At 39.3% G+C, this 12,103-nt stretch overlaps 1 protein-coding gene across 7 annotated transcripts in view; it reads left to right on the top strand.

Moving 5' to 3' along the window:
- The window catches only part of LOC117262684 (DNA topoisomerase I, mitochondrial), a 51,419-nt gene that overhangs the window by 3,033 nt on the left and 36,283 nt on the right, over window positions 1-12,103 (top strand). For 3 of the 7 annotated variants that reach the window (XM_078168108.1, XM_033635764.2, XM_033635763.2), the window contains exons 2-6: window positions 3,844-4,093; window positions 4,374-4,504; window positions 6,477-6,531; window positions 7,181-7,227; window positions 10,332-10,451. In XM_078168108.1, the coding sequence (XP_078024234.1) occupies window positions 4,389-4,504; window positions 6,477-6,531; window positions 7,181-7,227; window positions 10,332-10,451 (338 nt within the window). In that variant the 5' untranslated portion in view covers window positions 3,844-4,093; window positions 4,374-4,388. Of the gene's footprint in view, window positions 1-154; window positions 4,094-4,373; window positions 4,505-6,476; window positions 6,532-7,180; window positions 7,228-10,331; window positions 10,452-12,103 lie in introns of those variants that run through there. The other 4 variants (XM_078168109.1, XM_033635767.2, XM_033635766.2 and 1 more) reach the window with 4 other exon arrangements.

The raw sequence follows: 12,103 nt of genomic DNA, 5'->3' as shown, positions 1-12,103 counted from the left end.
AAGGGTGGCTATTTTGAAGAAACTAGAATATAAAACATGTTTTCAGTTATTTCACCTTTTTTTGTTAAGTACATAACTCCACATGTGTTCATTCATAGTTTTGATGCCTTCAGTGAGAATCTACAACGTAAATAGTCATGAAAATAAAGAAAACGCATTGAATGAGAAGGTGTGTCCAAACTTTTGGCCTGTACTGTATATATATATGTCTTTCAACAGGTTGTCACTATAGATGAACATTTAACACCAGTCTATATTATCAGGAAAAACCCTGTACAATAACCCTGTAACACCAAACACCCATATCACCAGCATATTCTATATTTTTATAGTTTAAATAGTTACTAAACTACTAAGGGCAACAAAAAAACAGAAGCACATTTGTTGTATTTGTACACATTCTTGACCATTGAAGCTGAATCTGATGCAGTGTGAATAAAGGGAATAGACTACATATCTGTAACAGGAAGTGTAATAATTTTGTATACAAAATGACCAATAAGACCACATTGTATAATAGCTGTCACCACAAGGCTACCTACTGATGGTCAGCTGAATATCCTCTGTTAAATAAAAACACATTTGGAGAGACCTTTTCACATTTTTCATAGCAATAAAAGTAAAAGAGGTCAGGTCAATGTAACAACATAAATACACAGATATTTGTCTTAATATTAATTTGTAAATTTGAAATAGAAGCAATGTTACACTTGTTTAAATAGCTGCTACTCCAAACATTTTGGTCTGTTGTTTGTTAGTGTTTTGTGTCTTTAGCAAATTCATGTTTTTTTGTTTTTGTTTTGCTTTTTAATTTTTTTATTCATCAGCTCATCCTGATAACAGAGTTGACAGCTGATGGCTGTATAAAACTTATTTGTTTGCTAGGAAAATATATTCAGAACCAAAACTTGGCTTTATAGCTATCAAATAAGTTATTTTTAAAGCTTATTTTTCAATCTGATGTTATTATTTTCATGTGCCCATGAATTATTATTTACTTATCGTTTATTTTTGGGTGTTATTCCCTGATCTGTAATCTCTCTGCACACCATGAAAGCAAGTTGTCATGCTTTTGAACAAATTTCAAAAGCTTTGACACATTCATGCAAATGATTATGTACAATTGGCTGCTGTTTCCTACATTATCAACTGCTGATGTCATGTTGATCAAATGTATTATACTGATTCTCTGTTGAATAGTTCCGAGCTTTTACAGGTAATCCATCGCGTGTAGCTGTTTGTACAGATTGTTTCAAGAAATGCATTTACGGTTTTACAAATGTCAAGGATGATTTGAAATACGTACCTAAATGACTGAGAATAATTGTCACAATCTGTAGCTCAAAAATGTTGACAGAAGGATAATATTATCAAAATTTAATATATTGGAAAGAAAGGCCTGTTCTTAGAATTGGCAGACAGCTCGTCATGAATATTGTCTGCTGATTTCACAATTAAACAATATGTTCTTACTGACCCACTGAGACCCAAATTCATCAGTTTTTATGGCAGCTGTCAAAACAATAAGACAGCACATAAATTAATTACAGCACTTGTATTTTGGTATGTTTCATTAAGCACTATTAGTATCAGTAGACAACATTGTTGGCAAAGGGGAGTTCATTCCCTCACTTGTATAATGCATTAGTTTGGAAAGATTCTGCTCATTGGCATTATTCTATTTATTGACTAAGATTTGGGTAACATTATTTATGATGCATCAGCTGAATATCACTCAGATAAATTAATAAGCTGAAAACAAGAAGGCAGAAAATGATGCATGCACAACCAGCCTGCACTACTCATAACATCTTTGTATTATAATTTTTATGCTACCACTGATTATTACTGATTTAGTTTACCTGTATTTGATTGAGAGGAGCGGTGAGAATAGAATCTTACTTATGGTTTTCCAGATCGCAAAGGTTTTTGAGCCAGCAGCAACCATTCAATGATAACATTTCTTTAAATGTTGCTTCTTTAATGTAACCCGTAAGTGCATTTCTTGAAACAATCTGTACAAACAGCTACACTCCTCCTCTATCGGAACCCTTCTGCCAAGGTAAAAACATCAACCATCTGTCCTGTGTTATTTGATAATGTTTGATCTGCCTCCCTGTAGGCTGATATATCAATACTTGGGATGTAGTAACTAAGGGCCACTCAATTATTTCATCCACTGCAAGTTCTTATATGACTGCAGTATAAAAAGTCTGTGTGAGGTGCGATGACCTTTACACTATTTTTTATGTATTTCAGTGTTTAATTTTTTTGGTCAAGGGAAGTTGAAATTTATAAATCAGTTTATTGCTGAAATATCTGTTATCGTTTCCCCATAGATCAGGTCAGAAGAAGCCACTGATCAAAAATCATGATCTTGTTTTTTTAATGAGGAGCTTTATAATAGTCTTACTGCTGATTGACAGAGTTTCTACCACAGTTGTGGACTTATTGTGACATATTGATGACTTTGGACTCGATTTGACAAAATCAAAAAAGACCTGCAATTAGTCTTGGACTTTAGCAGCAGTGACTCAGGACTTCACTTGAAACTGAGCCTTTTTTTTTTTTTTTATAAGATATTTTTTGGGCCATTTTGCCTTTAATGGACAGGACAGGTAAGCGTGAAAGGGGGAGAGAGAGGGGGGATGACATGCAGCAAAGGGCCACAGGCTGGATTCAAACCCAGGCCGCTGCAGCAACAGCCTTGTAAACGGGGCGCCTGCTCTACCACAAAGCCACCGACACCCTGAAACTGAGCTTTTTTAACTTGAAAATACTTCATACCTTCCCCAAACCCACAGGATAAAAGTAGGCCTAAGGTAGGCATGTATATGATATATTTTACAACATGGACATTTACATTTAGATTATAGAACAAGGCAGGACAGAAACATACAAAATTATGTCGCAGTTGTTTTAAGAAACTTTATACACATATACATTTTAAAAAGCATTCATAATATTTGTAAATTTAATATATTATTACTTGGTTGTTTAAATGGCTTTAAATTTGATGAAGAGTGCATTATGACTTGTTTAGGACTCGAAACTCACAGTTTAGGACCAGGGGTTGGACTTGGGATTGGTCAGCCTTGACTCGGGATTTGAATGCAAAGACTTTAGACTTGTGATTTGCAGAACTACGACTTTAAATACAGTTTGATATAATGAAAATGATTTTTAAAAGCTTCATATATATAAACACAATGTACTGTGACCACAACCAGCTCTAACCCTAATGGGAAATGAAGTTTGAAACAAGTTGAAGTGAAACAACTTTTAACATACAGTGTGAGTAGAAACAAAATGTGAACAAAATCACATCCAAGTACTGAGAAACCAATATTAAAATCAGTACCAAACAACAAAAGACAACAGAACAAATCTAACATAAATTAGGTAGATATAAAGACATGAGAGACTAATGACAAAAGATTCACTTAAAGATTTTACATTTATTGTTTTGACAGCTTTTTTGTGTCATGAGAAATAAATCACTGACAAATATTGTTCTATTTCCTTCACGAATACAAAGACTTGAAGTTTTTTGTTTGTAAATTTACATTTGTGAATGTGAAATTTGGCAAGAAGTAAAAAAACATTGATGAAACATAGTAAAATCTTTGTCACAGTAATCACAACACTCACATCTAATATTTCTATAGTAAATGGAGAATGTTGTCATATTTAGTACTATCTTTCCACAACACACGTGAAAATACAAGACCAAAATAAATGGGAGCAATTTCAGGATTTTGTCCATAAAAATGTACGTCTATGTCAACTTTAACTTTTCAAAGAAATGTTTCACTGGGTGGAATCTATGTCCTGTCACTACAGGTAACAGACTATCACACGGGTCACAAATGACGACGTAACACCACCCAAACCTGGCAACCAGTGCTGGCAACCCACGGAGCTTCCTCAGCCAATCAGAAGTCAGCTAGAGTTGACGCGTGCTTAGCTGCTGCTCAGCACACCGCCAGCTAAACCAGGCGAGATTCCTCAGTGACCATCAAGTGAACTTAACCGCCTGAAAAGTTTGTATTTTCCATGAAAGATATTCCAGTATTTGTCGACATTGCAGGTGGTGAGCGACTCATATGATACTGTAACGTTAGAGTTCCCTAGAGACATATAATCTTCCTCCAACGCGAAATAAGAGATATTTTCTTTTAGTTAACTTACTCTAAAGTTAGCTTGTTTGTGTCGTCGTTGGCTAATGTTAGCTAGCTAATTAGCTAACTTGGAAAAGCTTAAGCGTTCGGCGGTTTTAATTTATAATGCGTGAACCTTGTTTTTTTTTTGTTTTTTTTACCTTGAGTAAGCGTGTTTGCTTCCAGCCGTTTAATGTTCACTGTGGTTCACAGAGGTCCATGTGAAAGATGGGAAGAGAGAAGGACGTTAAAGGAGAAGTGAAGGCCAAGCACAAAGCAACGAAGCTGAAAAGGCTAAGTGACTATGAAAGCGCTGGTGCCTGGGGAGACACGATCAAGAACAAGTGAGTAGTGTGTGAGACAAAGTAAAAATGTATAGAAAAAATGATTTGCTGTCAGGCACAATTTAGCCAGCGCTTCATTATTCAATCAAGTGCCATTATCAAATAAGTTACCTGTATAGTTATCCCGTCATAGTTGTCAAGTTAGAGCAGCTCCTTAATAATGTATGCATGTGAGCTGACTGCAGCACATCCAACATCTGTTCGGCATCAACACAGGCCACACATCAAAGCTGTTTCTTTGCATGGATCCTGCAAGTAGCTTTGCCTTTCATGTTGTTGAAATATGGAGACAAATTAATTTGGATTAAAAAAAAAATCTTGCAGTGCTGATAAATCAGATGAGAGTGATAGCCATATGGCAGTATGTGTCTGCTACTAAAGGAACAGACACAAAAAAAGAGTTAGTGTGCGAATGCTACGCTGGTTGAGCTGTCAAGCAGGCCGGTGGCATTGAGTGCATGCATTCATTTCACTGAGTACAGTGGGTACTCCATCTTCATGTGAATAAATTAATTTACCTTGATATCTGATGTGTTTATTACCATGCATATGTGAGCAGACAAATGAATGTGGAGTGATCTGTCATTGGCTTGTGTAATTGATGAGAGTGGGGAGATGAATAGACACCTGTAAGCGCTACTGGCAGTGGAGCAGGCGGCTTTCTGTGACAGCTAGCCTCGTTATTTCATGGCACACTGACTGAATAACTGATTAAGGTTTAACTTATCGTCATCAGGTACAAGACTCATGGAACAAATTTTCCTCAGCATGAAAGGGCCTCTCGCTTTTAATATTGCACTGCCTTAGTCGGATGTTCAAAATGTGGTATTTTGAATAAAAAAAAAATGAACATGGCTGTGGAATAATTGCTGCTCAATTTCATGTTCCATTCAACCCTGAAGGGTGGAAAGGTCAGGCTGAAAAGAAACATGTTCAGAGTTGTAAGGGGGTCCTCCGAGACACAGCTTGTGTGATTGGTGGCATTTTAGAGCGTTGTCTGACTAGAATGATACCAGCTTTCTCAGCAAGCAGCTTTCTCCTTGTAGTTCTACGATATTTCTCTGAAAGCTGTTGTTGCAAATAATCTGTGAAAAATTTTCATACTTCTCTGCCTTCTTTACAGTTTGTAGAGCCTCTAATGGCTAACGAAAACAACTAGTCAGAGCCAAGGAGTCTCTTATACAGCTGTCAGTCACATCAGTCACTGCTTGTCAGTGGGTAAATGGACTTGCACTTTTGTATAGTGCTGTTCTAGTCTTTCAACCACTAAAAGCGCTTTCACATTCCATGTCACTTTCACCCATTCACACACACATCCATGCACTGGTGGCCGAGGCTACCATACAAGTGGCCGCCTCTACTGAGTTTTTAATCACTGCAGTCACTCACCCATCGAGAGCGATTTGGGGTTCAGTATCTTGCCCAAAGATGCTTTGACATGCGGACTGGAGAAGCCAGGGATCATATCCCCTCTTTAGCTCCGGAGTCATTGCTGCCAGAAAGTTGGTAGGTGATTAAAATGTAGGTATAATGTCTCAAATATGGCAGCTGGGTCACAGACCTTCTCATTTCATAGCTAAACAGTGCACAAAAATATGTTTCTGAAAACATTTGAGACAGTAAATAGGCAATGCAACAACATAATCTTGATTTGTATTTGATTGCTGCTGCCTAGTTTGGCAGTTTGACCACACAAACAGTGATTGACGTGACTGACAGCAAGAGATGCCTTGGCACTGATTGGTTGTTTAATGTGTGCAACAGTAAAGCAGCAGGAAAAGTATCTGTCTCATGTACCTCTTTCAGAACATAGTGACATTTTCAGCAAACATGACACAAAGTTATTGTCATAAAAGTTACCAACTGTAGTTTAACTAATCTTGTGTTACAAATACTGCATCACTCACAAGCCTTTTTTTCTCCTTTTCTCCTCATTTTCATCCCTGTCCTGCCTTGACATCCTGATGAACAGTGCCAAGTTAACTAAATCCACAGAGAAAACCGATAATGGAAAATCTCATAAGAAAGTGAGTGGCTCGTTTTCTTCCCTCCTCCCTGCACTGCACAGGGCTAGACGTGGCAAAAATTTGAGCAGATGTTCATTTTAGTCTGAGACCAATTTAGAACATCTCAATGGAAATTTGGTGTCATCTTGACCAGGGGGAGGTGTGGTGGTGGTCATGTGAGTTCACCCAGAACTCGTGGGCTATCTGGAGTTAGCAGGTCAGATATCAGGGTGAAGATTCCAGCCCCAGTTACCCACTGACCCCAGCTCACACATAGCTGCAGTGTGTGCAGCAGCTTGTCCTAACTAGGTTACCTCCATATTATTAGATCCCCACATCGTTGGCAGGGAATATTTGTGTACCAATACCCAGACCAGTGGAAGTGATTATCTTACTCTTATCTTAATCTTATCTTAATTATCCCAGCTTCTAACCAACAGCCTCAGATAAGGATGTGGGTGACATGTTTACGTGTTTCAAGATTCAAAATATGATAAATGTACTCCCCAGAAGCCCGAAGATATGATATGACCTCTTCTGGTTGTACGAATGTTTAAAGACTTAATGCATACATTTGTTTATGTAAGTGTTAGTGTTCATAGGCTATCTGAGTGCATGCTCTTGAATTGCAGTCATGCTGTGTTAAACTTAGTGCATGTCATCCCCTCAGGTCAAGACACCTAAGACTGATACTCTGGAGTCACCCAGCAGTCCCAGGTAGGAATGAAGTCATACCAGTAGACTGTATTTCATTGTAGGCCGAGAAAATAAACTGACAAGCTGCCACGGAGCCATACTGCCAGAAATCTTATTTTTTCTCCTCTTTTTTTCCCTCTTCCCTCCTGAGGTGCTGGGAATTAATTCTTGCGTTTTGATGTTCAAGGGCCCTGGACAAAAGCCATTCCCATTTTATACAATGTGTTAAGCTGTCTCACACAAAATTAATTTTACTCTGCACTGAAGACAAATATCTGTGGCTTGTCAGGGAAGTAATAAATGAGAATGCATGGTTTGAGTAGTTGGATGCTCAGCTGGGTGTTGCCGGGATGGCAGGCTTTGGCCGAAGGCCTGCTGTGTCGAATCTGTCTCACAGCAGTGTTTCTACAGAGTTGTTAATGAATTGTTTCCCAGGCTTGGATTTAACCCAGCCCAATACAGCGAGCGAGTGACATCTTAAAGGAGATGTCAGTTGGATAAACTATTTTTCTAAATTTTGGCTTTTAATGTTTCTCTTAAGTTTTTTTCCTCTTGAAAGGCTCAGGTGGAAACTGTGCTAGTTGAGTGGGTTTCATGCAGGGAGGAAAGTTAAGGGCTTGCAGCAGAGTTAGGGAAGAAATAAGGCTATTAGAACCACAGACCGTAAATGTCAGAGGACGCAGTGACCCAACCTCCTATGTATGGCTTTTTATGGATTTTGCTCAGTGGTGCAGTATCCCAAAAAAACATGACCATCCTACACACACACTTTTTTCCTTATCTACAAATTGAGCAGTTGAACTGAACAGCTTTGCTATAGCACACACTTAAGTTTGTGATGTAAACTAAAAAGATAACAAAGAGAATGTTACAGAAAAGGCATCTCAAATATGTGTAATTTGTGTTGAAAATAAAAAGAGCTTTGGGTCACAGACAGTTCTCCTACTGCGAAGGTTACATGCATTTATGTATCAGCGTGAATGTGATTGTGACAAATTGTGACACCTGCAGGCAGGCAGCGGGGCCTCTGCATTCACATGTCATCATAAAAATCTCTGCGTCCCTGATGGGAACTGACGCACAGAGCCTTATGCAAAGGGAACCTGTTGGAACCAATTTAGTAAATGTGGCTGTATTTGGCCTATAATTTCCTGCAGTTTTATAGGAAGAGTTTAACTTTTTTCAGCATGATGTCTTCATAAAAATACCATGCAAGTTGGAATAAGCACTCAAAGTATGAATGGACTTTTGAGTTGTCTAAGTGTGGTTAGGATTAAAAGTATTATTAATTTATTTAATAAATATTTATTTTATTTATTATTTTTATTATTTTGTCATGCACTTGAGAGCTGTACAGTTTCTCCTGTGAGCAAATGCTGGAAAGGACGCTATACAGGGCAAATGGGTTAGAAGTTTGTATTAAAGTGGAACTTCACTTGCTGAATATATGCAAAGGTAAAAATGGTGTAAAATATTCATAACTGTGCTTTAATTATTTTATAATCGCCTGAAAATAAGAATTGTTTTTGTTACCTTAAGCCCCGTTTCCATCAAACACTTCTGGTATGGTACCTTTGGAACCAAAAGTAACCCTTCAGACATGGTACCTAGACCCTAGCGTTTCCACCACAAACAATACTCTTAAATGTGGGCGGGGTTGTTGTCACTCACTGCTCCGTCCAGCACTCACTGTATTTCCTCTTTTATCAGTCTGCACCTTGTTTATCGTCCACAGAATGATGCTGCACGCTGACATTTTTAGAACAAAATAAAACAGGCTGCAGTGAGAGTCTCTCACCATGGGATATTTAAAAATAGCGGGGTTGTGCATGAGTCCTTCTCAGGCAAGCTCACGGGTTTTGTGCTGCTGTAGCCCACAGGAACAGGTCCTCTTCTACAGAGTCCGCATGTTCTCTCTAAATAGGGCCATTTGCGTTTTCGCGTCAGCCACAATTGTTCTCTTACACGCATGGCATTCGGAGAAGTTTCAGTCCTGCAACCTCACTGCTAGATGCCACACACTAGGCCTTTAAGAAATAAAATTGGAGGAACATTTTTCCTTATATTTTATCTGTTTATGTCCAAAACATATTTCCTCCAGGGGTAAAACAAAGGTCCCATATCATCTTCATTTTGCGTCTGAACTCCAACATGTACAGCATTTCCAGCAAAAACAAGCCGGAGTCAGAGAGCAGCGTACCTGTGGGAAGGCTCATTACTCTTAATCAGAAGCCATCAGGGGTCATACTGTAGAAGTGCGGAGGGAGTGGATTAGGCTGAAACGATGTGTACCTGGCAGTTGCTGCCATAGGGGCTTGTAATTAAGATTCAGTAAGCCAGTTTGACAATTACGTGCTACAGCGCTTTACATTTTCACCCATTTCCCCCTTAACTAAGTGTTATTACAAGGGAAGGAGAACTCTGTTATTTATTAGCCGTGGTGTCTCTAATTTGTTGATTTCTTAATTTGAGTATTTCCCTACCCACCAATTCCTCACTCTGCAGGGAAATCCAAGCTTGCAGTTGTGTAATTATTTTTTTTATTTCTAATTGCTGTAATTATGTCATTATCATTACTGTTTTGATAATGCTGCTTAATTACCACAATTATGTGTGATTTCTTGTGGTCAGTGTGTCGTCATTGTGTACTTAAGATTTTTTTCTCTCTCTGCTCTGCATAGCGGGGTAATTTTGTCCTAATTCTGTAGCCAGCAGTGAGGCAGACAGCAGTGAAAAAGAGCCATTAAGCTTTTACTCTGCCTTGTTATTAGCCTATTGAGTAGGGGCTAATTCGGAATCAACAGACAAAATTAAGAAAAACGGAGTAAGATCGCAGAAATGTGTTTGTTCAAGTACAACAACATTGAAGAAAGGAGGATACCAATAGGGCCAAATAGGGATGGTTTTTAAAATGAATTGAGTTTAAGAGGGGTGACTGTTATTTACTCCAAGCTTAACTTCAAAGCTGCAGTCTGCCATGTGCTGTGTTTAGAAATATGAAAAGAATCTTCGTAAGACTACAAAGCAGACTGTAAAAAAAGCAACCAACAACATTAGGATGACAAGTTCACTTAATTTTATGTTGTATATGGGTGCTGAGTGTTGTCTCTTCTATTGTGGTTTAGGGAGTCAGTCGAACAGGAGCCAGAGGATGATGACTTTACTGCCCAGAAGAAAGGGATGAAACGGAAAAGAGTTAAGGATGAGCCCATGGAAGGCCCTTCACACTCCACTGCTACACCTACGTGAGTCCGACCAGGGTTATCATTCATAAAACAGTGCGTAGGATGCATACTGAAAGTGTACATGTGCACTAGGGTTGGGTCGGTTCTCGGTAATACCAGTTCGGTCCGGTACTCCATCTTGGACCGGGTTTTATTTTTTGAGACCGACCGGACCACATACTCGGGCAGAATGTACGCGGAGCGGATGCCGCGGAGGTCCGCCCGGTAAAAGTGGACATCCGCAAGCCCCGTGCGCGCAAAGCACGACCGCGCGGACTTCGCTCTGCGCACCAGTGTCACACAAAAGACTGTTCGGCATGCATTTTTCACATCGCAGGGATTTTTCACGGACATTTTGTCCGCTTTGCTTATAGTACGACCGAGTCTGTGAGCACCTGTGTCTGCCTCTTCACCAAGCGCACAGCAAGCAGGAGAGAGAGGGGGGTGGGGCGGGGACTGAGCTAGGAGGGGCGAGTGCGCATGCGCCTCTACTGTAGCCTGGAGTTTGTTTAATAGTGACGGGGAGTCGATAATGGCGGACAATTTAGTCTCGACGAAATCAAGGAATGCGCCACTATGGCAACACTTTGGCTTTGAGCCAGACGAAGGAGGCAACCCTTGTTTGCACTGATTGAGTAAGCTGCAAAATTTATTTGTAAGGAATAAAAGAAACAACTTGTTACTGTCTCTCTGTTGTCCTAAGGTCGTTTTTTATTTTAAATGAGTCAGTTGCGCCCCCAAGTGGCTTGATGCGTTTTTTTACAAAAAACGGACCGTTTTTTTTTTTCTCATACCGACCCAACCCTAATGTGCACAAAAGCTAAAAATGATCGTGATTTGTGAAATGGTCGCCTGCCTGTGCGCGATTTCCTTTTATAAATCCCAAATCAATTTTAAATTGTCCATGGATCAGCCTCATATCCCATCCTCTACACGCCCACATTCAAATATAAATGGTCAATGCAAAGCACCTCGTGAATGTTAATGCATAGAAATGAGCCTGCTGATTATTGGTTGCTTTACACGGTATTCATATGATTACAGAAATAGACAAAATGATTGTGATGATCAGTGTTATCTCCCACCCTGTGATATCATTGTGAAATTGAAGTTTGATAGATGAACATTCGAATTTGGCCTGCGTTATTAGGACTCATAATGATGATATGGAGTGTAATGATTGTGCGAGTCACTGCCTTCATTTCCAGACTTTGCTGATTTACACAGTCCATATGTGTAGGTGGTGAAGATGCACTTGAGGTAACTAGAGAAGGTAGAGTGTGTGTGGCAGCCACCGCTGTGTTTCCTTGGCTTATATTTTGTACAATTAAAAGGTGCATGTGGAAAAGTTATGGCTCACTAGCACATGCATAAATAACACTGCTGGTTTAAAAGTTCATGATAAAGTGGATCTTTAAGTAACGTTTGATATGAACTGATATTAAATGTGTCAGATGCATCATTATACGCCTAACGATGCCGCTCACATTTAATTTCTACAATGTGTCTTCAAATCACCACCTCACCATCTGCGTTGCCGATTTCCCCATCTCCAAAATGTTTGTATGCATGGTCACAGTTTCAGTACAGGAGCGCACAGATCCCAGCTTTTGCGTGGGAAGTGACGTACGCCTCTTTCAGGCCTTGTTTTGTGCGTACACAGAGGTTATATA

Source organism: Epinephelus lanceolatus, chromosome 5, assembly GCF_041903045.1.
Source record: "Epinephelus lanceolatus isolate andai-2023 chromosome 5, ASM4190304v1, whole genome shotgun sequence".
NCBI lineage: Eukaryota > Metazoa > Chordata > Actinopteri > Perciformes > Serranidae > Epinephelus > Epinephelus lanceolatus.
The sequence above is the reverse complement of the archived record's forward strand: the minus strand, read 5'-3'. Positions and strand labels throughout refer to the sequence as shown.